The sequence below is a fragment of the Camelus ferus genome, chromosome 10 (assembly GCF_009834535.1).
Source record: "Camelus ferus isolate YT-003-E chromosome 10, BCGSAC_Cfer_1.0, whole genome shotgun sequence".
Taxonomy (NCBI): domain Eukaryota; kingdom Metazoa; phylum Chordata; class Mammalia; order Artiodactyla; family Camelidae; genus Camelus; species Camelus ferus.
The window spans coordinates 2,200,831-2,226,613 of NC_045705.1; the positions used below are offsets into that span (position 1 = coordinate 2,200,831).

General features: G+C 40.8%; 1 protein-coding gene across 2 annotated transcripts in view; it reads left to right on the forward strand.

The window, feature by feature from the left end:
* The window catches only part of PDGFD (platelet derived growth factor D), a 223,630-nt gene that overhangs the window by 170,040 nt on the left and 27,807 nt on the right, over positions 1–25,783 (forward strand). For both annotated transcript variants that reach the window (XM_006186200.3, XM_006186201.3), the window contains exon 4: positions 22,650–22,712. In XM_006186200.3, coding sequence (XP_006186262.1) covers positions 22,650–22,712 — 63 coding nt within the window. The remainder of the gene's footprint in view (positions 1–22,649; positions 22,713–25,783) is intronic.

Here is a 25,783-nt window from a genome sequence, read left to right on the forward strand (position 1 = left end):
GGAGTTTGAAGAGACATGGAAACAGCAGTGGGTCTTTTAGGATTTCAACAAGATGATGGAAAGCAGCAGGGTTATGTAATGGAACAGAAAGCTGAGGGAAATGTGCACAAACCACGACCTCCTGTCACCATTTCTCCACTTCTGTGAGACTCTCTCAAGCTTCTCGTGTGAGAATGCTTTATGCTGTATGTTCATGCTGTGAGGATCCCCAAAGTGGGCAGTCTGAAACTGGTATAATTAACAGAGCACCTCGAGGTGTGGTAACTGTTACAACTAAAGTGTTCTTTGCTGCTGTAATAATTGTGGAGTATGAAACGGCTTTACAGTGGGAGAATTCCTTAATAGCTTTAAATGGATCTGACATATGAGATGGAATATTAACACCAAGATAATATCCTAGGTCCCTATCTCTTTGGCAGTTGTTTTAAATTTACAGTAAATTCTTACCTAGCCAAGTGTTTTTTATTGTGAGATATGTTGCGTAACTGAGAGTCATATAAATGATTAAACAGCTATTTTCAATGTACAAAAAGCAGCAAATATTCCTTCTCTTTATATCCACTACCTTTAATCCATTCCTCATCAGTGAAAGACCCATGAGCAAAAGAACTGGGGTTCAATAAAATATGGAAAAGTTACATCTTTAATTTATGAATGGCTAAAAAAGAAGACTTCTAATATGGGATTTACAGCCATAAATAGAATACAAAAATTCCTTTTCAAAGGATGCAAACTTTCAACAGCTACAAATTTAGGATTAGATGGATACATTTTGAGATGCATTATAAAATGGATTAACATTCTAGCTTTTTGTTGCTTTTTGCTCAGAGCACTTTCTTTATAGAGAGTTCAGGATGTCAACGATAAATGTAATTTTCATGAAATATGGCCCAGGTAAACCAACATATTTACAAACTAAAGACCTTTTAGGAAAATAAAACCAAAAGGATATTGAAGCAATGAACATAAAACTAGAGCTGTGATATGAATATTTTCACAATAGAAGACATATGCTCAGTGAAAAACATGTGACACTCTTAAACGCAGAAATGGAAGGCTGTCACGGGTCATTTATTAACTTCTCCAGCACGGCGGTGGGGTAGATTTTTTTTCCAAAGGTGTATCTTTGAATACTTTGTCCACTCTGGTGTGAAATGACTTACAGGATGGTTTCTCTGCTACTTCGATTGTGAGGCCATTTCACAATTTAATGGGTTATCATCACTACTGGGGAAACTTTGTAGGACGCAGAGGCCACATTTTCTGTTACTCAGTTTCATGCCTTGACTTCCGGTTATCGCCCTCAGGGAACATTGTCAACAGTTCTTTCCCTGCCTGGTGATGCATTTTAGATTCCTGGATAATTGTATCATACCCCTGTCACTCTCCAAAGTGTTTTACATGTCGTGTACATCCAGTACTTAATTCCTCTGTCGATACATTTAGTTTTTATCACCTTGTCTCGTAAGTCATTTTTCTCAGCCTGTTCATCAATCAGCTCTTCTCTAAATCTCCACAAGTTTGTCAACATCTTATATTAAAATGTTCGCAAAATGATGTGGTAATCTGATTGCATTGTCCCAATGCACTGCTCACATCAGCAGCTGACTCCTAGTTTCAGCTGGAGCCCTCCTGTATCTTGGCACCTTTGCAGTATTTTAACAGTTCCCTCCATACTTTTGGTTTGTTTTGTTTCAATCACTTGTTAGATTGTATAGAACTTTCCCCTTTGAAATTTCAGGTAGCAAAGGAGTCATAACAACTTTTTTAAATTAAAACTCATTTACTTTCTACTACATATGATACAATGTAACAGCCACTTTGCATCAATTGTTAACATTTGGAGAAATAATTTCACTAATTTCTATTCTTTCAACTCAGAGGTGGTCTATATCTAATGTAATAGCAGCTTTTCCAAATAAACAGGATCTGAAATGTGCTGCAGTCTGCCCTTACAGACGCCCTGTACATGTATGTTATGCAAGTCATTGAAGTTACTGAGGGACCTTTATCAGGTAAATAACTTAATCTCTCTGAAATGTATAGTGTGTGTAATTAGCTCAGCCATCTTTTCTGTTTTTGTTTTTTTTTACCAAATACATTAGGCCTGATCATCTATGCTGGGAAAAATATTTTCTTTTAAATGTCTTAAGTTTTTTTTTTTAAATATAAATGTTTCCCATCTTATAAGACGGTCTTTCCTTTTCACAGCATTCACGTTTAGAGTTCTCCAGTTCCAGAATTAACCTTATTATGAAAACCACAGTTGCTGTTTTGTCTGAGTATTTTATTGCCATCAGAATCTGTATTTTTCATCTTAAACCAAATATAGGTCATGAATAAATTTTAAAAGACTTTGGCTCTGTTAGCAGAGTTGAATCTATTACAATTTTTGCAATATCTTGAATTTTAATACTAAAAGTCCCTGAAGGGGTAGCTCTGATATCAAAGGACAGAAATATAGAGAAAAAATTTTTTTCATGATAACCTTAAAATAATTGAATTAGTCACCTGCTATACCTCACCTGTGGAGAATTCATGCTAAGGACCATACCTCAATAGTTTACCAAGAAGAAAAGCACTTTTATAGATAAAACTAAATGCCATTTGCTGTCTCACTGCCAAAAAGGTGGCTTTATAGAACAGTTAGTTATCACACATTTAGAAATGTGTAAGAATAGAAATGATCGTTAACCCATAAGCTAACCTTTAATTTTAAGCCAGCTTTATGAATAAAGATAGCTTAAAAATGTGTTGGCCTGGTGGGGAGGCTACAGCTCAGTGGTAGAGCACACGCTTAGCATGCATGAGTGCCTGGGTTCAATCCTCAGTACCTCCATTAAAATAAATAAAAGTAAATAAATAGACCTAATTATTCCCCCCCAACACACACACAAAACAACAACAACAAAAGTTTAAATACTAAAAATAGTAATAATAAATGTTTAAATAAATGAGTTGGCCACCTGAAAATATGGTCTTTAAGCTTACTAATTAAATTCCCAGCCGATAAATAATGGATCCTCATTAAGAATCTGAGAAAGACAAGTGTCACATTGTGCCCCAGGATCCCAGTCATTCTTAAGTCTTTATCGACAGCCTCATGTGTCCCAGGCACCATACTGGCTGCTGTGGAAGCATGAGAATCAAGATCAAGTATAAAATTGTACAAGTCTTTGTATACCCTGGAAACACAGAGGCTGGAGCATCTACAATAGAACTAATGGTGCTTCTCAAAGGAAAGGATTTAATTTGTGTTCTCACTGATGGGTGGAGTTAGCTAAATGGGAAAGTGTAGGGAGAATTGTCCCAGCGAAGGGAACAGCCCCTTCAAACTTGAGAGGACTGATGAAGCATGAAATAATTCTGAAAGCTTGGGGAAGTATGAGTGACTGGCTAGAAAATATGTTGGAGAAGAAGACGGAAGCCAGATCGTGCAAGGTTTTGATGTACTCATCAAAGGACGGCAAGCTGTTCAAAACCTCTGATGCATTTGGGGCTTGGAAGTTACATAGACAGTGAACCACTTTTTATTTTGAAGACCAATATGGCAGGCTGATGGTGGGCAGATCACAGCTGGGCAGGAGTGGAGAAAGCCTACTTAGGGAGGCTATCATAGTACTCCAGAAGAGAGATGATAAGCTCTCAAATTAAAGCATAGAGTAGAAGACGTGGTTTTGAAGGATTAAGAACTCTGATGGCTTTGGTGACTAACTGGGGAGTATTTTAGCATGATTCCTAAATGTGTGATGTACATAGTTAGGTGAAGATGGTTGTGTTTTTCTAAGAAAGGAAACACAGGCAGATGAGCAGGTTTTGTGGGAAAACTGATGAGTGCCATCTTGGACATGTTGAGGTGAGATTATGGGACATCCAGTGGGAGGTCCCCAGAGGGAATTTAGCAAAATGATCTGATTCTCAGCAGTGATTTCTTGGCTTGGGTTATGGAGCCCGGCATCATTCATGTATATATTGTTAAGGCCAGGAAATTCAGTGATTTTATTCAAGTGCCAAGACTCAAGTATCAGAGTCCTGGGAAACACTGACATTTAGGAAGACATTAAAAGAAGAAGGGATGAGGGGCAAGATAGGGGAGTAAGAGATACAAAAAATACTGTGTATAAATAACAAGGATATATTGCATAGCACAGGAAGATAAAGCTATTATTTTGTAATAACTTTAAATGGAGTGTAATCTATAAAAATACTGAATTACTATGCTGTTCCCCTAAAGCAACTATACTTCAGTAAAAGAAAAGAGAATCTAGAGAAGAAATGGATTGAGACATCAAAGAACAACACCAGAGCATAATGCAACAAAACTCAAGGGAAGACAGGATGGTGGAGGGAGGCATCACCAATGTTCAAGGCAAGAACAAGGTCTAGGAAAGCAGAGGCTGGAAAGGGTACTTTGGCTTGGAAATTCAGAAGCTATGAAAAATATTAATAAGAGTCTTTTCTTCAGAGCGATGGGGCAAGAACCAGGCATGAGATGAAGAGTGAATCAAATTTGCAGCAAACAAGTATAAACTACTATTTCAAGAAGCTTAAGTGGAAAGGGCCACAGATTTAAAGAAATGACACCGAGAGAGGTTAGATGAAGGAAATAACTCTTCAATGATAAAGATACTCAAACATTTGTTATAGGTTACACAGGACAAGGAAAGGGTCAAGATACAGGGGAAAGTAGGCACCACAGTATGGTGGATTTATCATTTCTCTCTAGCAGAAATCTGGATGGCAGGGTCCAGATACTGAAGAATGATTGGACCGCTCTAGGGTAGGGCTTTTGCCCAATGGATGCCAGAGGGAGTATTCATAAGAGAGGACTTGAAGTGATGGATTGTCAGGTCTCTAAGGCCAATAAAAGGCTGAGAACTTGGGGGAACATGGAGGTACTAAATGTCTGGAGGGCTCAGTGAGTGAAGAGAGACAGAGAACAGCAAAGACACGGAGGGCATGGCCACAGAGTGCACTGTGCATTTCAGATAAAGAAGGAGTCACTGAAGTGATGGTATGGAAGAAAGGACATTAGAGTTGAGAGAGTCAAGGGTATTCTCTGTGCTCTCTGCATGGACACCGACATTATCCAGGATGACGGTAAGGAGGTGGAGAGAAATACCGGAACACGGGTGCTTTGGCCTTTAGTAAATATGAGGCAGTGATCAGGACTTTAACAGAAACAGCAATAGGTAGAGAGAACTCAAGGAATAATAGGGGAGTGGCCTGTGTTTCAGAGGAGGTGACTATAAGTTTACTTGTTATGCCTGCCACATCTTTAAAAGAATTGATAAGAAGCTGCTCATGTTGATTGCCTCTCAGTGGCATCCCTTTTATAGCTGTTAAATGTGGGGTCATATTGATGCAGGAAAAATGGATGTGGGGCATGAGCAGGACTGTGTCCCAGATCTCGGTTGAGCCCCTGGATGTGCCCCAAGTGTGGGTCCTTGGCTTCGCACAGGAAAGAATTCAAGAGTGAGCCACAGTTGAGTAAAGGTAGATTTATTTAGAGACATACATACTGCATAGAATGTAGGCTGTTTCCGACGGCAGGAGAAAGGCCGTGAGGTGTTGGGGGGGTGGGTGCTCAGGTTAGAGTAAAAGTAGGTACACACTCCATAGACAGAGTGTGGGCCATCTCCGAAGAGGAGAGTCCAAAAAAAGGCAGCCATGAGGCACCATGTTGCCAGTTTTTATGGGCTCCGTAACTTTGTATGCTAACAAGTGGGAGGACCATCCCAACTACCCTGGGGAAGGGGCTAGGATTCCCAGGAATTGGACCACCACCCACTCTTTGATCTTTCATGGTTAGCTTTGGAGCTGTCCTGGTGCCAGTGGGAGTGTCATTCACCATGCTAATATATGACAATGAGCGTATAATGAAGCTCAAGGTCTACTAGGGGTCAAATCTCCCTCCATCTTGATCCTCAAGGCCTACTGGGGGTTGAATCTTCCACCACTCTGATGTTAACTGCTGTCATTCCTTGAATGGCTGTGTCCTGCCCCCTTCCATCCTGACTCAATACGAATGTATCGTATTAAAAACACCAGTCGTCTGGGGGTGCCAGAATAGAGCCCAGTGGAAGGCAGTCCACACCCTACTTCCCAGCCTGGCAGGGTTTTCAGAGTGGGGTCTCTCATCGGTGGGCCTGGAGGGAAGGACTGTCCTGAGGGGAGAAGAGGACAGAGTGGTCAGTGAAGGCTTCTGGGCGTTGGGGAACGTTGGGGAACTTGTCCGCAGTAACGCACGGCCCTAGAAGGCGTCACGCAGTGGACGCCTGTCAGAGGTGGCACTGTGTTTATGGTGCCCTGCTTTAAAATTAATCAACTCGATAGTTTATAGACTGACTGAAAGCATTCAACCCCGGTCAGAAATCCAATTTAAAGTTTCCTTTTTATTTCTGAAGAGAATGTGGAGTCCAGGCTAAACCAGCTCCCCAAAGCAGTATTCTTTACTGTGCACAATAAATCACCAGCTTTCCATCCCATCAGTAAACTAAAAAGTTGGCGGAAGATAATGCAGTGTTCTCAGGAGAGCCAAGACTCTTGTGAACGTACATTCTTATCTTCTGTAAAAGTTTATGACTTTTTTTGGCTGTTGTTGGTCTTGAAAGGATAGTGTCTTCTACTTAACACAGGAGAGTTGGGGATGTTCTCCTCGTATTTATCCTGATGAAATCTAATATACGCATTGGCTGAATAGTGACTGTGGTGGTTGGCGAGTCCTACTGAGGATGAGCAAAAATGAACAGAGCCATAGAGAGCAGCAAAGCAAACATCACGCTTCCTTAATGCAGCTTTATTTGACACTGTGGTTAAATATGAAGTGATTTTGCTTTGAACAGTCTTTCTTCCCTCCTCTCCCATCCCCGTTCCACCTGCCACAATAGGAAGCATCCTAGACACAGTGGAGAATAAAATGATCCTCATTAGATGGGTTTTGCCTGACCCAAATCGTCTTTGGCTTTTACATATTAAATGTTATTGCACAATTCTCTTTCCATATCACAGGGAGATGCTAAGAGTCTCCTCCTTTTTCTTGTTCTCTTTAAGAACAGCTAAGCGCTAAAGGCAGAAGCACTCAGTACTGTTGAGTTGCTGAATCAGGTTCTGTGAGAGAGAGCCTGAGAACAGCCATGCACGCCGCCACTGTTTCCGGTCCAGTCCCCTGGGGGAGAGATGGGGTAGGGGGCGCTTTTCTTTCCCCCAACCTGGATATCAAGAAGCTGTTGAAATGGCAGGGTGTTTTCCATTCTGCTTAGTGGAGATGTTCCTCTTATTAAGGAAGCCTCCTCTAAACCTGTCAGTCAGAATGGCAGGAGTTCACCAAAGACCTCTCAAGGGCAATGAACTTCACAGTAGGGTTGAGACTACTAAGGTCAGCATTTGAACATGGTAGATGGTGCGAGCTAGACCTTTAACTCTACCCAACCGCCAGCCCTCCCTAAGCCTCTCCACAGGCACTGGGTTCTTCTCTGCATGTAGACAAAAGCTTTGAATTTCAATTATGCTATTTCTACCCATAGGTATCCCATGGACATTGCAGCGTACACAGTATTGTACAAAACCTTGCATCCAATTGAAATAAAATCAATGGGCAATTTTACAGTGGTTAGATTTATCTTAAAAGGAGAGCTGGCATAACTGGAAATAAAGACCACTGACTAACGCTTTTGATGATTACAAACAATTGTTGCATTTTGTAGGATTATGAACTAGATTACCCATAATGCCCTCCCTGACATAAGATTTTATGTAGAAGGAAAGATCATGTGGTGATATAGGATGTGTTTACTGCATCTTCAAAAGATTTCTTTCAAAGGTGATTTTAAAAAGACATCCTAAATTTTACAAAGTTTCCGCTAGCTTCTCACATGTTACATGCAGAGAGAGCGGAGTGAATACCATTCAGTGTCTGTATTTAAAGGTATATGTATCATTTTATGCAAAATGAAGTTTTCCTAAATGGAGGAATTATTTTAAATGCCATGGTTTCTCCTTCAGGGAACTTACTTTTGTTATTGATCAAATACTGGAGGAAGAATTAGTTCTTTTCAGCTACATCTAGAATCCCTGCCCCATTCTTCCACCCTTGATAACAGTTTCTGCCTTTTGAAAATATAAATGTAAATATTACCTGAGATAATATGGGCTGAAATATGATGAGAAGTGTCGTTGGGTCAGAGCACGAAGACTGCTACACTCTGTAGCAGCACTTGGGTTCAAGGTGGATGTGTACTTCACTCCCACCCTGGACCAAGGGTACCACTGCCTCTGGCTTTCTTCACTTGATCTTCACCTGCTCCCTGTGTACGTCATAAAGGACAGCCATCAGTCCCTCCAGTGTTTTCTGTTGCCTCTGAAAACGAGTGTGTCCTTGTCTTTCTTTAACATTGATAGATTTAGGGCAGAGCTGAGTAGAAGTTGGGAGAGTCTTGGAGAGTAAGGTGATATTCATGGATTGCCACTGGTGGATTTGAGGAAGAAAAAAAGGTGTGACTGGAAATCACTCTAGAGGTCTAAACAACTATTCAGAGAAGGACTAGATTGTTTTCAAGCATGTGCTAGAGTGGGGGAAAAAAAATCCAGACTAGGGGTCAGGAGGCATGCAATCTAGTTCTGGTTCACTCATGAGTTAGATGTGTCCTTATTGAGAAGTATTAGTTCTGGACATAGATTCCTGGAATAGTCATGGTTTGCTAAATTCTGCCACAGAAATAGACAAACCTCCAAATTGCAGTTGCTTACCAAAAAAAAAAAAAAAAAAAAATAGTTGACCTCTCATTCATGTTACACATCACCTGCAGTTGCTCATCCCCTGCAGCTGTGCGCTCCCTGCTTCTTCTCCAATGAGGGGTCCAGACCTGAAGGATGAGTCCCATGTGGGACATGCAGTGGAGAGAAAAGAAAAGAGCAATGGTAGAGCCACACAGTGTATTTTAAAGCCTCTCCTCACATTCCATTGGTCAAAGAAAGTCACATGACCAAGCCTGCCTGGAGAGGACAGGAAGTATACTTCTTGGAGGAAGGCACCAAGGAGAAGCCCTGATAAGACAGACCCAGTGGAGAGGGGCAACCCAGTGCCTGGAAGCTGCAAGTACTGGTCAGTGATTCATAAAGACCTTTCCAGCTCCAAAATGGCAAAATCCAATTTATGAGTTAGAAATAGCAGTAATTCTTTTGGATGTAGAAATATTTCACCAAGAGATAAGAGACTGGTTAAAGGATGACCCAGTCCAAGAATGGGCTGAACTGCTGCGGGCATAAGTATTTTACACAAGCATAGAGAGGATTTATATTTAAATTCCTTCAGTTATTTCTAAAGCAAGTCCTTATCCTTTGGAAATTTTTGTTTGATATTTTGAAGAATACATAAATAACAGTCCTTTACATATGTGTAGTAATTTACAGCTGGCCAAGAAATTTTGCATATATCTAGTCCTCTCTCGTCTCTCCCTCTTATGACCAAATTGACCATGTTTATTTACTCTGTATTCCCTAGATTGTGCCCAGAACAGTGCCTAGCAAGCAGTAAGCAGTCAGTAATTTGCTGGGGGGTGGGGTGGGGTGGGGCAGAACTCCCTTTGTAGGGAGGCTGGTGGAGCTGGTTATGGCTCTAGAGAAATATGTCCTATCCCCAAGCAGAATGCTTAACGGTTGCAGAAATGACCAGACAGAAAATCAGAAAAGCTTCTCTTTGAGTAGACGCAGTTATTTTATCTAATGTATCTGTTGCCTTTTTTTTTTTTACATTACATCAAGTTTTCTATGTATCAGGCGCTTTTCCAACAGCTCTCCATATAGTGAGCTATTTAATCCTCAGAACAACCCTTTGAGATAGGAATTCCTATTATCTCCATTTTCAGATAAGAATACTGAGGCCCAGAGAAACTTAGTAATTGGTGCAAGGACTCTAACCGGTAAGTGGTGGAGTTGGGATTGAATCCACTGTTGGACTCCGGAATTTGTACAAGATGGTTTCCAAGGTATTAATATAGCTAGAAAGATAATACATGGGAAAGACTGTCCTTGTTTCAGAAAGAATGCAATAAACGTCCACCGGGGCCAGTTAGTTTCACATGAGTTATCTAGTTTAGTCCTCAACTAACCCTGTTGGCGTGGGGGTGGCGGGTGGGTTGTTTGCCCATTTTACAGATCAGGAATCTGAAGTTTAGAGAGCTGACCTTGCCCAAGGTCACACAGTCAGTGTTCCATGTACAATTAGATTCTGAGTGTTCTGTCTCCACTTTTTTTTTTAAAGTGCTTTCACACAGATTATCAAATCTCTTCTACCAATCAAAAATGTTGCAATCCTTATTCAGCAAGGTGGACAGCAAAGGAGTTTCTCAACCTCCCTGCTCCTCATTTAAAGACATGTGGTTTGCTTTTATTTTGTTTGCTCGTAGAGATACTCTGATGAAAGCCGTAAGCCATCCGTGCCCATTTGTATTCTAGCATCTTTATGGTCCCTGCTGGCTTTAGGCATAGCTTTTAGTAATCTCACCAAATCAATGCCTGCTGACCAGCCTCAGGGGTCATCATAAAATACTTAAGGGATTCTCATCTATTGAATCTGCTCATCAGGCATTCAAACTCGTCTTTGAAGAAGAAAGGTAATTTTGCATCCTGCTGAGGAATGAGATAGAACTAAATTGTATTTGAGTGGAGAATGCTATTATCATTTTAGGAGTTTGATTACCAAAAATAAGGACTATCTCCTAATCCTAAGATTGCCCTGGAAGATTATCAACGTTCCGAAAAGTTTTTCTTCAAACCAGCAGGATTGAATTTCTTGTCTTGAATTTTTCCCTCTATTCTCTTCTCTCAGAATAGCTATCTTTTGTTTATGATTTATTTTCTAGGAACTCCATTATGTTGCTTAAAATCACTGAATTCAAGACGATAAAATCTTTTTTTCTTTTTTTTTTTTTCATGCACAAAGATGTACGTGAGCAGGAGCAAGAGAGATGTGGTTGTATCACCACATCCCGACAAGTGGATGCAACACAGTAGACAGTATGTCCAGAGATCTGTGCTCCAGGCATCAGATCTGCTGGTGATGCAGACACTTTACCTTTGGGAAGCTTGATTTCCTCACGAGTAGGGAAAGGATGGTGAGATGGAAAGCTCTCTGAGAGCAGTGATGACACTTTTTTCATTTCTGTATCTGCAGCAACTTGAATCATGTAGTCACGAATAATAGAAGTCCATAAATACCTGTTGAATGAATAATTAAATACCCTACCAAGGAAAAAAAAAAAAAAAAAAAGGAAAAGAAAAAGCCAAGCCTGGCATACAAGATTCTTTGGTTTGTCCTGTTGCTTTTTCAGCCTCATCGCCAGGCTGGTACTTGGGGCACATAGCACACTCTCAGGCCAAGACCATGCCCCTCTCTGGCTCTGTACACGCTCTCTTTTCCACCTGCCTACTCCGCTGACTGGCGGGAGCCCTGATCATCATCCAAGGGGCAACCCTGGGGCCACTTCTTCTGAACAGCCCTCCTAGCTGTTCTTAAATCATTCCTTCCTCTGAAGGCCCGCAGAACTTTGCCTACGACCATATAGAGCATTTGTTTCTGTAGATCTTGTATTATTCATTTATTCATTTCACGGATATTTATCAACACTCAGCTGCGTAACAGCCAGTGTGCGAGGGCTTTACGTGGATCACCTCATTTGATCCTCGCGGTAACCCAGTGTCTATTCGTTCTCTCATTGCACCAGTGTTTATTGAAAGCGTGTTCGTTCACAGACCCCGTTGTAAATGCTGGAGGCTGAGCAGTGAGAAAGTTAGAAACATCCCACCCTCCAGGGCTTTTATTCTAATGGAGAGACACAGACTTAAGTACAGAAATAAGTGAACAAGATAATTTCATGTAATGATAAGCCATTAAGAAAATAAAAGTTGCTGATGTGAGAGGGAATGACGAGAGTGGGGGATTAGAGTTAATCTAGATGGTAAATTCCTCAAGGACAACAGTACATCCTCTCCATCTCTGCATTACCCAGTCCCCAGTACAGTGAGTTACAGACTCTGGCTGTTCAAAACTCTTAGTCTGATAGAGAATAGTGCTTTGAACCTAGTGATCTGTAAGGTTCCTTCCAGCTCTAAAATGGTGCCGCTGAGAGTAAGAAGTTGGTATAAGCTTTAAGTGGGAGACATGAAGTATGCCTAGAAAAGTCCATATGCAGCTAATCCTTGGGCCTGGGCAACAACACAGTCAGCTCTGACTTTTCCCAATCCAGGGAGGGAGAGGCAACAGTTTACCCAGCCCCTGGAGTACTTTCCCTTTGACTTTGGAATGCATTGTAATTTCTTTTGGCAGCAAAAAATATCTTTGTAATTATATTTGGCTTAGATGAATGCGGCAGTGAATTCTTAAAGTACACAGCCTGTGGTAATGCAAAAAATATATATATATATATATGTGTGGTGTGTATATATATATATGTTGCGGGAAGCAAAGGAGAGTCAATGTAAGATTAAAATCCTGCTGTGCAAAGTCTAGCCTTTTCACTCACTAAAATGCTAAGGAATATTGCTAACATAATGATGGGCCAAATAAAAAACTGATGATAACCAAAAGTAAAAAGGAATCGTAAAAGCCCACGAACACGAAATGATAGGATTCAAATCGCAGTCTCTCACTTAAGCATCATTTATCCTACGCGGAATGATTTTCCTGTCCAGTAGGAGATGGCTGAGTTGCTTACTCAGGAACGACCACGAAGGGATATGGGCTGAGCCTCACATGTGTTCCTAGGGGGTCTGTTTCTCTGACCTTAACCAGAGTCTGGCCACGGTCTTGAGGTTTCCTCCGGGTGAAGCTTTACCAGCCTTAAGAGTGAAACCCACGACCTGCGTATTTGGCACTCGGCTCCAGACAGCTCGGCTCATGGCCGCAGACGACAAGCCTGCTTCTGAGGTCCGAAACCTGCAGATGAGTTGTGTTGATTAGTTGTTCAGTTGAGTGGGAAGTGGAAAGAGGAACTTCAAGGTCAGGGCTGTGCTCGTCTCACCTTGTGTGACGTGTGATCTGCAGAGGAATGGGTACTCCACTTCCGTTTCAGACTTTACAGTAACCCCACACAGTTTAACCACCTAAATGAGTTTGGAAACCCCCTTACAGTCAGGTCGAGAAAAAGGCTGTCCTTTGAATGGACTGTTAATTCCTATATGTAGTTTTATAATATTAACATGTCTATTAAATACTGTACAATTCCTGTAGTACTGAATGGTAATTATACTGGGTTTCAGCTCTGATGCACGCGTACTGGAGGAGGGTTAGGGCTGTCGACTGAAATAAATGCGCAGCCTAAAAGTTGAGAGTTATGTTTTATTTGGCGGGAGGACTCGACCTCGGATGACAGCCTCTCAGATGGCTCTGAGGGACTGCTCCGAAGAGGTCGGGGAGGAGCTAGGATATATAGGAGCTTTACGACAAAGACCAGGTAGTTGGAACAATAAAAGATTACTTGTTAACTAAAGAAAACCAGGCATCTCAAGTTAAAGAATTTAGCCCTTTTCTATGTGTGGGAGGAAGCAAACATTTGGGCTCATTGAATTCATCCCTTGACAAGCACCTAGCTACCTAGGGCCAGTGTCCTGCCCTTTCTTATTCTGAGTCCCCTCAGGGTGCACCACTGTGAGTGGCTGCAGAGGCCGGGCTGCAGGTCTGTCCCCACTGGGGGGTGGTGGCAGCTGCTGGTGACTTGATGGCTTCAGCGTTCTGTGTTTACTGATGTGGTTTGCAGTATTTTTCTTTCACAGGATAAGGATGAATATGGACAGGGAAAATGTGTCACCAACAACACAGAGTCCACCCCTCCAGGCAATATTTATATTTTTGGAAAGAATGGACGGTTTTCTGGATGCGCTTTGCCCACTTGCCCAGTTCTCTTACGCAATCTCTTTGCACACCTGTCACTTGCTGAGTCACATTTCACGAGTACTTTATTTTCTTCGTCGTAAAAGCTGAGTTGACTATTGGCCTTTAAATGATATTTTCTCCCTAAAGTCAAACCCTAGAAGTTTTAATGAGCAATGCAATATTTTGAGTTCAGAGAGGAAATTATTTTAGCTAAGGGATTTTGGCTACGTGACCTTAATCATAGTGTTTCTCATTCCCTTTTCCTCTAATATTTGTTTTAAAATATAATAAAGTATAGAATAGCATATAACTTCTGGTCAAAATGAGGATAATCCATTTATCTAACGCCACAGTTCAGGGAGGTTTAGCTGTCCTTAGGGGTGTGAACTTCAGCAGAGTCATCCAATCAAAGGGAAATGGTTGAATTTTGAGTATGACATCATTTCCTCAACAACAAAAAAACAGAAACAAAGAGTGCTTGCTATGCACCAAGCATTGTGCTGCGTGCAAGGAAGTGAAAATATGAATACCTCAGGTCAATATTTCTCCTTTTTATTTCAAACTTGTAATTTTCCTAAGATGGCAAAGTAATTTCCTCAGCCGTCCATTTTAGCTTGGAAGTGTAAACAGTCTTTTAAGATTAGCTTAGCAATATCAAGAGTACCATCTTTAATAATCTTCTGGCTACTGATGAGCCAAACCAAATGTTCTCTTTGAAATGCGCTTAAGGAATGTATGAAAACTTGTACTTAGCACAAATCAAGGATCTTTGTGTATCTGATAAAAGGATTCTTTATAAATGAAAGCGGGAAGAGTTCAGCAGAGATGAAAGGGTTTGAAGAGTCAGCGTCAAGGTCAGGTGTCTGTAAAGCCTCCTAAAAACCAGGCGCCCTTCCAGGGACGGGCTGCTTAAGCATCGTGTCTCCCTGCTGCTTCCTCACCTCTTAAAACCGCAGAAATGACGACTGGGGTAATGTATAGAAAGGCATAGTGCCGGTCACATAATCTCTGCTCCATAAAAAGGAGCTGTTACTACAAAACAATTAATCATAGAGTTTTCTTTTTTTTTTAATTTTTTTTAATTGAAATGTAGTCAGTTACAGTGTGTCAATTCCTGGTGCACAGCGTAAAGTCCCAGTCATGTGTGTGTGTGTATATATATGTATAATATATAATATATATAAATGTAATCTTTGCTTATCCTATTGAGAACAACTTCCCAGACTAAGTTCTTTCTGAAGAAATCAGAAACTAACAAGTATAAAAAGTTTATCTCATATCATAAGAAGAAAAATGAACTTCTAAAAAATATCTTGACATTATCATCAGGAATACATGGGTGATAAGTTGATAAATCCTAGAAGTTCTAAATTACAATACTGTGTGTCCTTTATTGTCAATAATGATAAATGAAAAAGTGGTAAAATTAACTCTTAAATCAGTGGAAATCTGCAAGTATGTTTTATCTATGACAGATGTTCGTTATTAAAGATTTATTTATTTTATTAAAATTATATTTCCAACAATAGATGACTCATGCCCATGGCTTCTTATAGCTCTAAGAATCTATGTTATTAAATTTCACAGGCAGATTCTCTAACTTTGAAAGATGCTCCTTGATTCTTATTAATTATTGATCCTTGAAATCTTTATACCCTTATATTAAATATTGTTGCCAATAAAAGCTGGCCTCCAGCCAAGGCTTTTCCCAGATTACTTGTAAAAGAGCTAGTCTAATGATGAGCATGTAATGAAATATAACTTGTAAAGGTTTGGTTGGATCACAGAGTTTTATCGAACCTAAGAGTTTTCCATTTTTGCTTTATTCTATTCTTCCTATAGACTTGAGGGCATCGATGTACCATTATTTCCACATACACTTGGACTGCATGCCAGAAATTTAAGTACCAGAGCATCAAAAGTATTTGTTCTAACGGATCTCACCCATAGAGTGATTCTCGGGCACAGGGCTCCAAGTTTAGCGTTATGTGAATTTCTCTCAATGGGTCATGAACTGAGCAGAGTATCATAAAATGAAGAATTCACTAAAGGGATAACTGTTGTAGTGTATTTGCTCGTTATTGTTTTATGAAACCTGACAAATCCCCCTGGGCTTCGTTTGCATTCCAAAAGAAACACCACTCAGCATTAACTCCGTCAGGAAGCACAGATACAATTAGGAGGGAGAGGTTGCTTTTTGTTTTTTGTTTTTTTTGCCTCTGTGGAATGAACAGCAAATAGCAAACAGAAGAAAAATTTTCAAAATTAGGGAAATGTCTCTTCAGAGTTTCCCCCAAATAAGTCATCCTTGAGAAGTTAAAGATTGTTTTGGTTGAAAGCCCTTTAAAAACTCCAAGAAGCTGCATATGTTTTGTTTTAAGAGACAGTGGAATAGATCCCTCTGAGCAGTGACCCATTCCTGGTTCATCTGCTCACAAACAGCATAATCACCCAGGATAAAATGAGCAGCCGTCCTCCAGGAGATCCAGGACCAAGTGGTACAAGTGGTCATCCCCCGTGTTTGGAATACTGGCCTGGCAACACGATTTCAAAAGACAAGTGTCTCCAGCTCCACCATCAAGGGACAGGAGAGGGACCCTTCTGAACATCGGGTGCAGGCATTCAGTGAATAAATGCGGGCAAGCTTGCCTCGGTGGAGGAACGAGTAAGTTATTCACTTAGTAGCTTGTGATATGCCACCTGGCCTCTGGGATGGGCTCAAGGTCACCGATGGCAAGGATTCGTTGTCTGCACATATCCTTTCTGAAAATGGAAATTCCCATTTATATCGTAGCTTTTAGTGTTACAGCAACCTGAATCCCTTCGAGAGGCCAAGCAGCACTCGGAGAGTTGGAGAACTCAGGTTTATTACGCCAGTGGGCCCAGAGGACTTAACACTCCAAGCTCTGGATCCCATCTGTAGGTTTACACAGGCTTTCATAGGGTTTTAGATTTTGATTATGTTTGTGCCATATGCAAATGAGGTGTCAGAAATGGACCGATCAGGAGTGAGCTTTTGGGAACCAATGGAATTTTAGGGGTAAGTTTCATTTTTCTAGAAGCAAGCCGTTTTACAGAAGTGCAAAAGCGGGAAGGCAGTGGCCCTGCCTGGGAGGTCTTGCTGGTCCCTTTGTGGGTTTTCCCCTTCATTAGTAGAGGAGATTATTGTCAAGAATATTCATTACCTATAGTGCTGTTTTATCCCCAGCTATATTTGCTTTCAGCCTGGGAGTAAATTGTCCTCAAACAGAGCCAGACAAATGCCTGTCTGAGCCTGAGCAGGATAGCTGACTGCAGATTTCTGTAGCTGTTTTTAAAGACATCACAAGTTGGTGGTGCATTAGCCATGTTTTAGGCGGAGCCAAATGTGATCATTCTAGAACAATTCTTTATTGTTCCATCTTCGTACAATTCTCTATTTAGTAACTGGTGAGAAACATTTCTATAAGATGGCTTTATTTCCCACCACGGAATACAGGAGTGCCACCACTGGATCTAATAAGGTAACATTACAAGTCTTTAGGGTAAGAGATCACACCCCCTCACCCCGAATCCAGTTTTTTCTTTTCCATTGTTGTTTCAGTCCTGGTTCAGTCAGATATGTCTGTATGTTTTTCTAGCAAAATTGTGTTATATGGAACATACACTTTTTAATCTTTTGATTTATAAGCATTTATGTTATTTTAAGGATGCTAACTGTTTTATCTGTTAAGTATGTTCGCTAGTTTGTCATTATGCTTTCAATTCTGTTTCTGGTATTTTTTGGATTCACACGGTGGTTTTGTATGTGAGGGGTATCCATTTTTGTTTTATGACTTTAGCGTTCATGCTTAGAAATATCTCTTGCACACTACAATTATATAAATATTTGTATTTTTATGCAGTGCTGTAAGATTTTTTTGCGTAACTCTCCTAATCTATGACACTTTTCTCATACAAAATGCCAAATAATGAATTTCACTGCCAAAATACAATTATGAACTATTTTAATGTGAGGCCATAAGCTGAGAGTAAGTTATTGTAATTTATAATGAAATGCATGAATTCTTATTAGATTAAGGCAATGCAGATTAAGATGCCTGTAATTATAGAATAATTTGGTGAGTTGGGAAGAGCATGTGACTAAGGGGTACACAATAGCTCATTGGATTCTAGTCCTGACTCCAGTAATAATTGGTTTGGGGATGATGGGAATTCATTTGACTGAGCTTCGGTTTGCTCCTTTCTCTAGGGAGGGCATTGGACCCCTGGATGACCTCAGGAAGGTACTCTGGGCACCAAAGGGCCAAGACTCTCTACATGGACTAAGGGAACAAAATAGCCAAAATACCAGCTCCTTTCTTCTAAAATGCAACATATTGCATTTCAGGGGCCAGAGCTCAGGAAAACAAGGGCTGAAATTGTGCCGAATTCTTTGAGCTAACAAACAGTTATCTCCCCTCAGAAGAATGGGACATGGCTTTTAAAGCACTTACCTGAGTTTGCTGTAACAAAGAACAGAAATGCATTTTTGTAAACTGGACTGCTTTGATACATTGTAAATGATTGCTCACTGTTCTAAGTGATGCTAAGGACACTGCTCTGCTAAGAGTACCCGTCAAAGAGGAGTTTGTTTTTCATGAGCCTGGAGCTTGAAAAAACTAGCAGTCTAGCCAGAATGATATTAACAATATGTAACAAACATGACACAGGCACCAACTGCTCAGAAAGGACTCGAGCTACAAACTACAGATCTGCTGCAACTTATGATAAGGTTGGGTCCCAATTAACCCATCATAAGTTGAAAATATCTCAAGTTGAAAGTGCCTTTAATACACCTCACCTACCAAACAGCGTAGCTCAGCCTAACCTACCTTAAACATGCCCAGAACACTGACATTAGCCGACAATAGGGCAAAATCATCTAGCACAAAGCTTATTTTATAATAAAGTGTCAAATATCTCCTGTAATTTATTGAATACTGTACTGAAAGTAAAAAACCGGAATGGCAGTAGTGTATCGGCTATTTACCCTCGTGATTCCGTGACTGACTGGAGAGAGTATCACACTGCATGTAGCTAGCCCTGGAAAAGATCAAAAGTCAACGTCTGAAGTGCAGTTTTTACTGAATGCGTTATCACTTTCGCACCATCATAAGGTCAAACCATCTTAAGTTGGAGACCATCTGTATTGCTTTGCTTTTATTGGGGGGGGGGGTAGCAGCTAAACATCATGCCTGAATGAACACTGAGAACCAGAGAAATTGGAAAGTGTGCCAAAACTAGCTAGGAACTTGGGACAGAACAGAGAAGAATAAACAAGGTCCCTGCCATCCTAGAGCATGCTTTCTCGTTGGGGAAAGACATAATCAACAATGAAACGAGTATAAAATAATTTCAGATAATCATAACTGCTTTAAAGAAAATTGAGCAGGTTAAGTGGATAGAGTGACCAAGAGTGGCAGTATTTTCAGTGGAGTGTTCCAAGAAGGTTCTCCAAGATTTGATACTTGAACAGAGAACTAGATGTTGCAGAACCAGTCACTGAAGACTTGGAGAAAGGGCATCTGAGCCAGCAACAAATTTAGACCCAAGGGGAGAAGCAGCTTGGGGTGTTGTTTGAAAGACTGTACGAAGGCTAGTGTAGCGGGGTGGGGGGGGTGGATAGTGAGAAACCTAGAACATCAAATCAGAGATGGACACCAGGAGATGAGGCAGGCCGTGGTCAGCTCTTATAAAACCAGATCCTGAGTGCAGTGGAAAGCTGCTAGAGTATTTTAAGCAGAAGACAGAAGTGGTTTGATTTATAGTTTAAAAAGATGCTAATGAAATCGAATTGAGAGCCCAGAAATAAATCCGTGCAAATAGGTCAACTAATATTTGACAGTGGAACCAAGAATACTCAATGGAGAAAAGAGTCTTTTCAATAAATGGTGTTGGGAAAACTAGATATTTAAATGCAAAAGAATGAAATCGAACCCCTCTCTTACACTACTCATGAGAAACTAACTTGCAATTGATTAAAGATTTAAATGTTAAGCCCTGAAACCGTAAAACTCCTAGAAGAGAACATAGGGAGAATGCTCCTTGACATTGGTCTTAGCACTGATTTTTTTTTAACATGATACCAAAAGCAAAGGCAGTAAGTGCAAAAAGTAAGCAGCAGCCAGACTATATCAAACTAAAAAGCTTCTGCACAGCAAAGAAATCATCAACAGAGGGGGAGGGTAGAGCTCAAGCGGTAGAGTGCATGCTTAGCATGCATGAGGTCCTGGGCTCAATCCCCAGCACCTCCTCTAAAAATAAATAAATAGGCAAACCTAATTACCTCCCCCCACCAAAAAAAAGAAAGAAAGAAAGAAAGAAAAAATCAACAGAATGAAGTGACAACCTATAGAATGGGAGAAAGTATTTCCAAACTACATATCTGATAAGAAGTTAACATCAGAACTGTATAAAGAACTCATATAATTCAATACCAAAAAACTCCCAAATAATATGAGTTAAAAATGAGCAGAGCCTGGGAGAGGGACTGGGCATGGGAGGCCGGAGGTGGCGGACAGGGTGAGGTATCAAAAAAACAAAAATGAACAGAGGACCCAAATAAACATTTTTCCAAAAGCATATAAATGGTCAACAGGTACATGAAAAGATGCTAACCATCACTGATCATCAGGGAAATGCAAATCAAAGCCATAAAGACAGGCTTGTGGTTGCCAGGAGGGAGCGAGGTGGGAAGGGATAAACTGGGAGTTCAAGATTGGCAGATACTGACTGGTATCTATAAAATAGATTTTAAAATATTGTGCTGTATAACATAGGGAAATATATTCGATATCTTGTAGTAGCTTACAGTGAAGAAGAACATGGAAATGAATATATGTATGTTCGTGTATGACTGAAGCACTGTGCTGTGCACCAGAAATTGACACCACATTGTAAACTGGCTGTACTTCAATTTAAAAAAAATCCATAATGAGATGTCACCTTGAACTTGCCGGAATGGCTGTTATCAAAAAGACAAGAGATAATTAGTATTGTTGAGACTGTGGAAAAAAGGAAACCCTAATGCACTTTTGGTGGGAATGTAAGTTGATGCAACCACTATTAAATTTAAATACAACTAGCATATGATCCAGCAATCTCGTTTCTGGATATGTATTCGAAGGGAATGAAATCACTATATTGAAGAGCTCGCTGCAGCCCCATGTTAGTTGCATTCTTCACAATAGCCAAGACACCTGCTTAATTTATGTGTTTCCATTTTGAACTCCTTAAGGGCAGAGATAGTTTCTTATTTCCTTATGAGCTTACCCTCAGCTTAGAATTCATCACAGTAGATGGAATGAATGAGTAAACTGAAAATTCTATCATCTGAGGATGCTTGTGTCTTATTATCTTACCTGATATATGCCCTCCCACCAACAGACTCTTCAAGACATCGAGAAGCCACTGGCTTTCTACCTGTTCATCAATTTACAAAGACACATAAAAGCCACCATTAATTTGTCTGCACATATCCTTCTGCTGTGAGAATTCAGCGTCTTTTTCATGTATATTCTGTCTTGCAGAGTGCAGGGGCCACATATTCTCTTTCTTTCCTATCTTCCACGAGGCTGAGATTAGGAAGTGGTGTCCAGCCAGTTATTAATAGATGTTCACTCCTTGAAACCCACATTTGCCTCAGTTCCCTCTGGTAAACAACTAAAACGTTCTTCAGCGTAGACAGTTATATGTAAACCAGTCTCATCGTGAGCAATTGACAAATGCATTTCCAGCTTCTCAAAATGTTAATGAAATTTAGACCTGATCCTTAGCCCTCATTCAGTAAGGGTACTTGGGGAAATAAGCTGTCAGATTTAAGTGGCTGATTGTTTCTCAGCAACATCTTAATACACCTCCTTACTCCCTGGTCAGGCTGGAAGCAATTAACCAAGGTGATTTGTTTCAGCAGGGTCAAGAAAGCACGTGGGACTTGTGGACGTGGTAGAATCCGCTCTCCTTTTCCATTATGTTTTTAAAACTTAGACTGGTGCTAGAGTATCGTGAAAGGCACAGACAAATCGGGAAGAAGTTTTGCCTTTCTCCGAGGTCCATTGCTATCTCAGATCCTTTAAGGCTTCTCTGAAATAACTAACTTCCTCAAGTCTGCTCTTTACTTCCTTTCCTCGAGTGGGTAGTCCTTTGTCCCTCCCACAGCCATCTTCTTCCTCACATTTCTTCAAAGAATCAGGCTTAGCACCTTGTTAGTTAATTTATCTTCGAAAAGATCACTGATACTGTAAGTTAGTTCAGCAGGCAGGATTGAACATGACGCAAAATGTAGTTCAAACCAAATAAACGTCAGTACTGATAATAATTACTATTTCTCTTTAAGTGGTTCATTAAGTGCTAGCTACAGTTACAGAATTAATACATTCAGTTTTCAAAACAACCCTGTAATTTAAGCATCCCAAACCAGCCTTTTACAGAAGAAGAGAAGGATTGGAGAAGTTAAGTAGATTTCCTGAGTTCACACAGCCAGTAGATGGCTGAAGTTAAAATCTGAACTCCTGTCTGCACATTTTCTCGTTTCACTGGTGTTTGTAGTAAGCGTGAATGCAGTTGCCCATGGCTTGAATGACAGGGGTTCTTGAGGAGAGGTGCTTAAGACAGATGGTGACCTGTTTAGCAGGAAGGCAGCCCATATTCGTGTTGTCACTTAGTTGGAAGAAGATTCAGATGACTGAGATGAAACTGTGCATGTAATACATTGAACAGAGGTTGGCCTGGCTCACATGGATGTTTCTTTGCCTTCTAGGAAGATTTCCAACCCGCAGCAGCCTCAGAGACCAACTGGGAGTCGGTCACAAGCTCTATCTCAGTAAGTAATTTATTTTTCTGTTGCCTGCAAAAACAACTGAAGTAGTAGCTAAGGTCAACCCTGGGATGACTTCGGCTGCGTTAAGTATCTATGGCTTGACCCGAAGCCAGATCTCAAACGTTGACGTGTTCTTCCATTTCATTTAGGGTACAGTAGGCTATGTCAGATGTCTTTTTCCCTTCTCTTTCGGAACAGTTTCCAGGAAATGTCAGTACCCATTGTAGGAACACGAGATAGACAATGACTTCAGCATTTATCAGTTTCAAAGCAGAACATTCCAACTAAAGGATTGTCCAGACATATCAAATATATGAAACTGATCCAGGGCCCAAGCTCAAGGGGGGAATTTTGAAATAGTTTTTTTTTTTTTAATATTCCAGGAGAAGCTTTTAACCTTTGCATTTTCAAAGATCTTTTCAGACGTGAAAAATCCCAATGTTTATGGTAAGATAGCTTAAGTGCAAGCCAGGCTTGTGTTCTATTTGACTGGGAAATAAAACATAATTCACCCTGAAACCGGAGAATGGTTTCATGCCCCAATTTTTTCCTCCAAATTTAGTCATTTCTCAGTATTCTGTCTGCTTATCTGCTTTGTACGGAAGGGCAGACTTTGTTCTCACCAATCCTACGTGTAGCGCTTATGTAGCAATAAAATGCAAGATAGTAAGTGCAGTTGTTTATTAAAAGATTAAGAGCGTGGAGATTGTCCATGGTTCTAAAGTGGGTTAGTGAGGCTGAGTCAGGGTTAATATTTTTTTTTTCCAAAAGTTATATTCTATCTTTTGTTCTCTGGGGGATTTTTTAAAAAATTCCCTCAGATGCCAGGGATTTCCCCAGCGATGGAGTCTGTGACTATTTGGTTCCTCCGATGTGGTTGCTGGACTCAAACAAGATCCAATCAAGGGATCAGTGAAGTCTCTAATGGTGATATTGAGTGTTTTGTTTGATTTCTGACAGTCAAGAATGCACGCTCTGAACCTCACTAAGTGTAAGCAGGTGAAAATTAAATTAAAGCAGGTGATGCTGGGGAGCCGGGGGGCTGGGGCAGGTCGCGGTCTGAGACTGACAATTCCAGGTGGATGCAGCTTTTGCCTGCAGGACCTAGTGCGCTGTTTTATCAAGATGCTGGGGGAGAACAGGTTCTTGCCTCACACAGGAAAGAATTCAAGAGCAAGGCATGGTAAAGTGAAAGCAAGTTTATTTAGAGAGATACAAACTCCATGGACAGAGTGCGGTCTGTCTCACTCAAAAGAGAAAATGGCTTAGGAGACACGCTCTCCATAGGCAGATTGAGGGCCATCTCAGAAAGTTGAGAGGGAGAGAAGCTGAGAGGTGGGATGTTTAAAGTAAAAATAAATACACATTCCATAGACAGAGTGTGGGCCGTCTCAGAAAGTGAGAGAGTGAGAGGGACCACGAGGTGCAGGGTTGCTAGGTTTTATGGGCTCGGTAATTTCATATGCTAATGGGTAGGAGGGTTATTCCAGCTACTCTGGGGAAGAGGCGAGGATTTCCAGGAAATGCCCCTAGCCCACCTACTTTTTCACCTTTTATGGTCAGCCTGGGAACTGTCGTGGCACCTGTGGGAGCACCATGAGGCTCAAGGTCAACTGGAAGTCAAACCTCCCGCCATCTTGGTTCTAACCAGTGTGTCCTGTCCTCAGTGGCTGTGTCATTCCTTCACTGGTTGTGCCCTGCCCCTTTCCTCCCACTTCATAGAGACCCTCTGGCTTCTCAAGTATCTTACACATAATAGTGCAGGGTTATCTAATCATCCCCTGCCCCAAAGGGGGAAATTACAAGCTTAACTAATTCAGGATAATCCGGGTCTTCTTAAGGAGGACTGTCCCATCCATTTGAAGTACCTCCTGAAGCTCAATCACTAAGTCCGCATCCGTTGACATCTCCTCTGGGTTGCGTTACAAGTCCAGGTTCTGTTGAGTCCTCTAGGAAGACCAGGGAGACCTCACTTCTTTTCTCAGCATTCTGATTTTCAAGAACCTTCTGGAGTAGGAGCAAGGGTCTTTGGACCTACCATTTACTTCTGTATCAATCATTCTTTGTTTCTGTTGAAACCAGTTTACAGTTTTCGGACTATTTTTTACAATTTGTTGTCATTTTAAAGTAATTCACTTGGCTTTAAAATTGGTTTTTATAAACACATAACAAAAGCTGAATGAGATCGAATTTACAAACCAATGGGAAGAGGCACACCCAACTAGTCTTCCTCTCAAAAATAGTTTTTAAATAGCTGCCGCAGAAACAAAAGTGTTCCTGTGGGTTTATTAAGTCCCCTAATCACTTACAAGTATTTTCTTAACAATCATTAGTGTTTCAAGTCAAAACTTGAAAAACGAGCTCACACACAAAGACACTTCTACATTTTACCTATGGTTTGGGTTTGCCCTTCAGACTAATATTACAAGAGATTAGATTTACGCCTCCCATTCAGGGGCTGAGATCCCCTCCACAGCTTTCTCTTGAAGTGATATCTGGATTCACACTACACTGTTGGGGCTGTTAGGACCAACCCCAGGAAACACCTTGCCAGGAGTTCCTCAGAGCCATTGTAAGAAGCTTTTGCTTGTGTTTGAATGGTTTGAGTGATGCCCCTGCTTTTGTTTCAAAACAAAAGGGAAGAATTTTAATTTCAAAGCTTTTTTTAATATACTACAATGTGTCTAACTTCGGCCAGCTCATTTTGATTGTTTTTTTTTTTTTTTTTGGATCTTAGACCCACATTATTGTGATACAGGGCAAATTGTAAATCATCTGGCAAATATGGGCCAGGTGGAATTTAGACCAGACAATGCAAAGTTGACTAGGAATGTAGAATTTTGGTACTGAATCATAAATTCATCCATCTCTAGCGGACAATGCCAAGAGGGATGTGAAAGACAGAAGTGGTGGCTTCAAACAGGATTCAGCTTCCATTAGCCACACACACACACACACACAGTCCTAGATTAAAGAGTTGACCTGATTCCTTCACCAATCTACCTCATGGCTCACACCCTGCTCCCCAAATCCCATCTTCCTCTATTCCCTTTCCCCCACAGGGCATGTTTGAA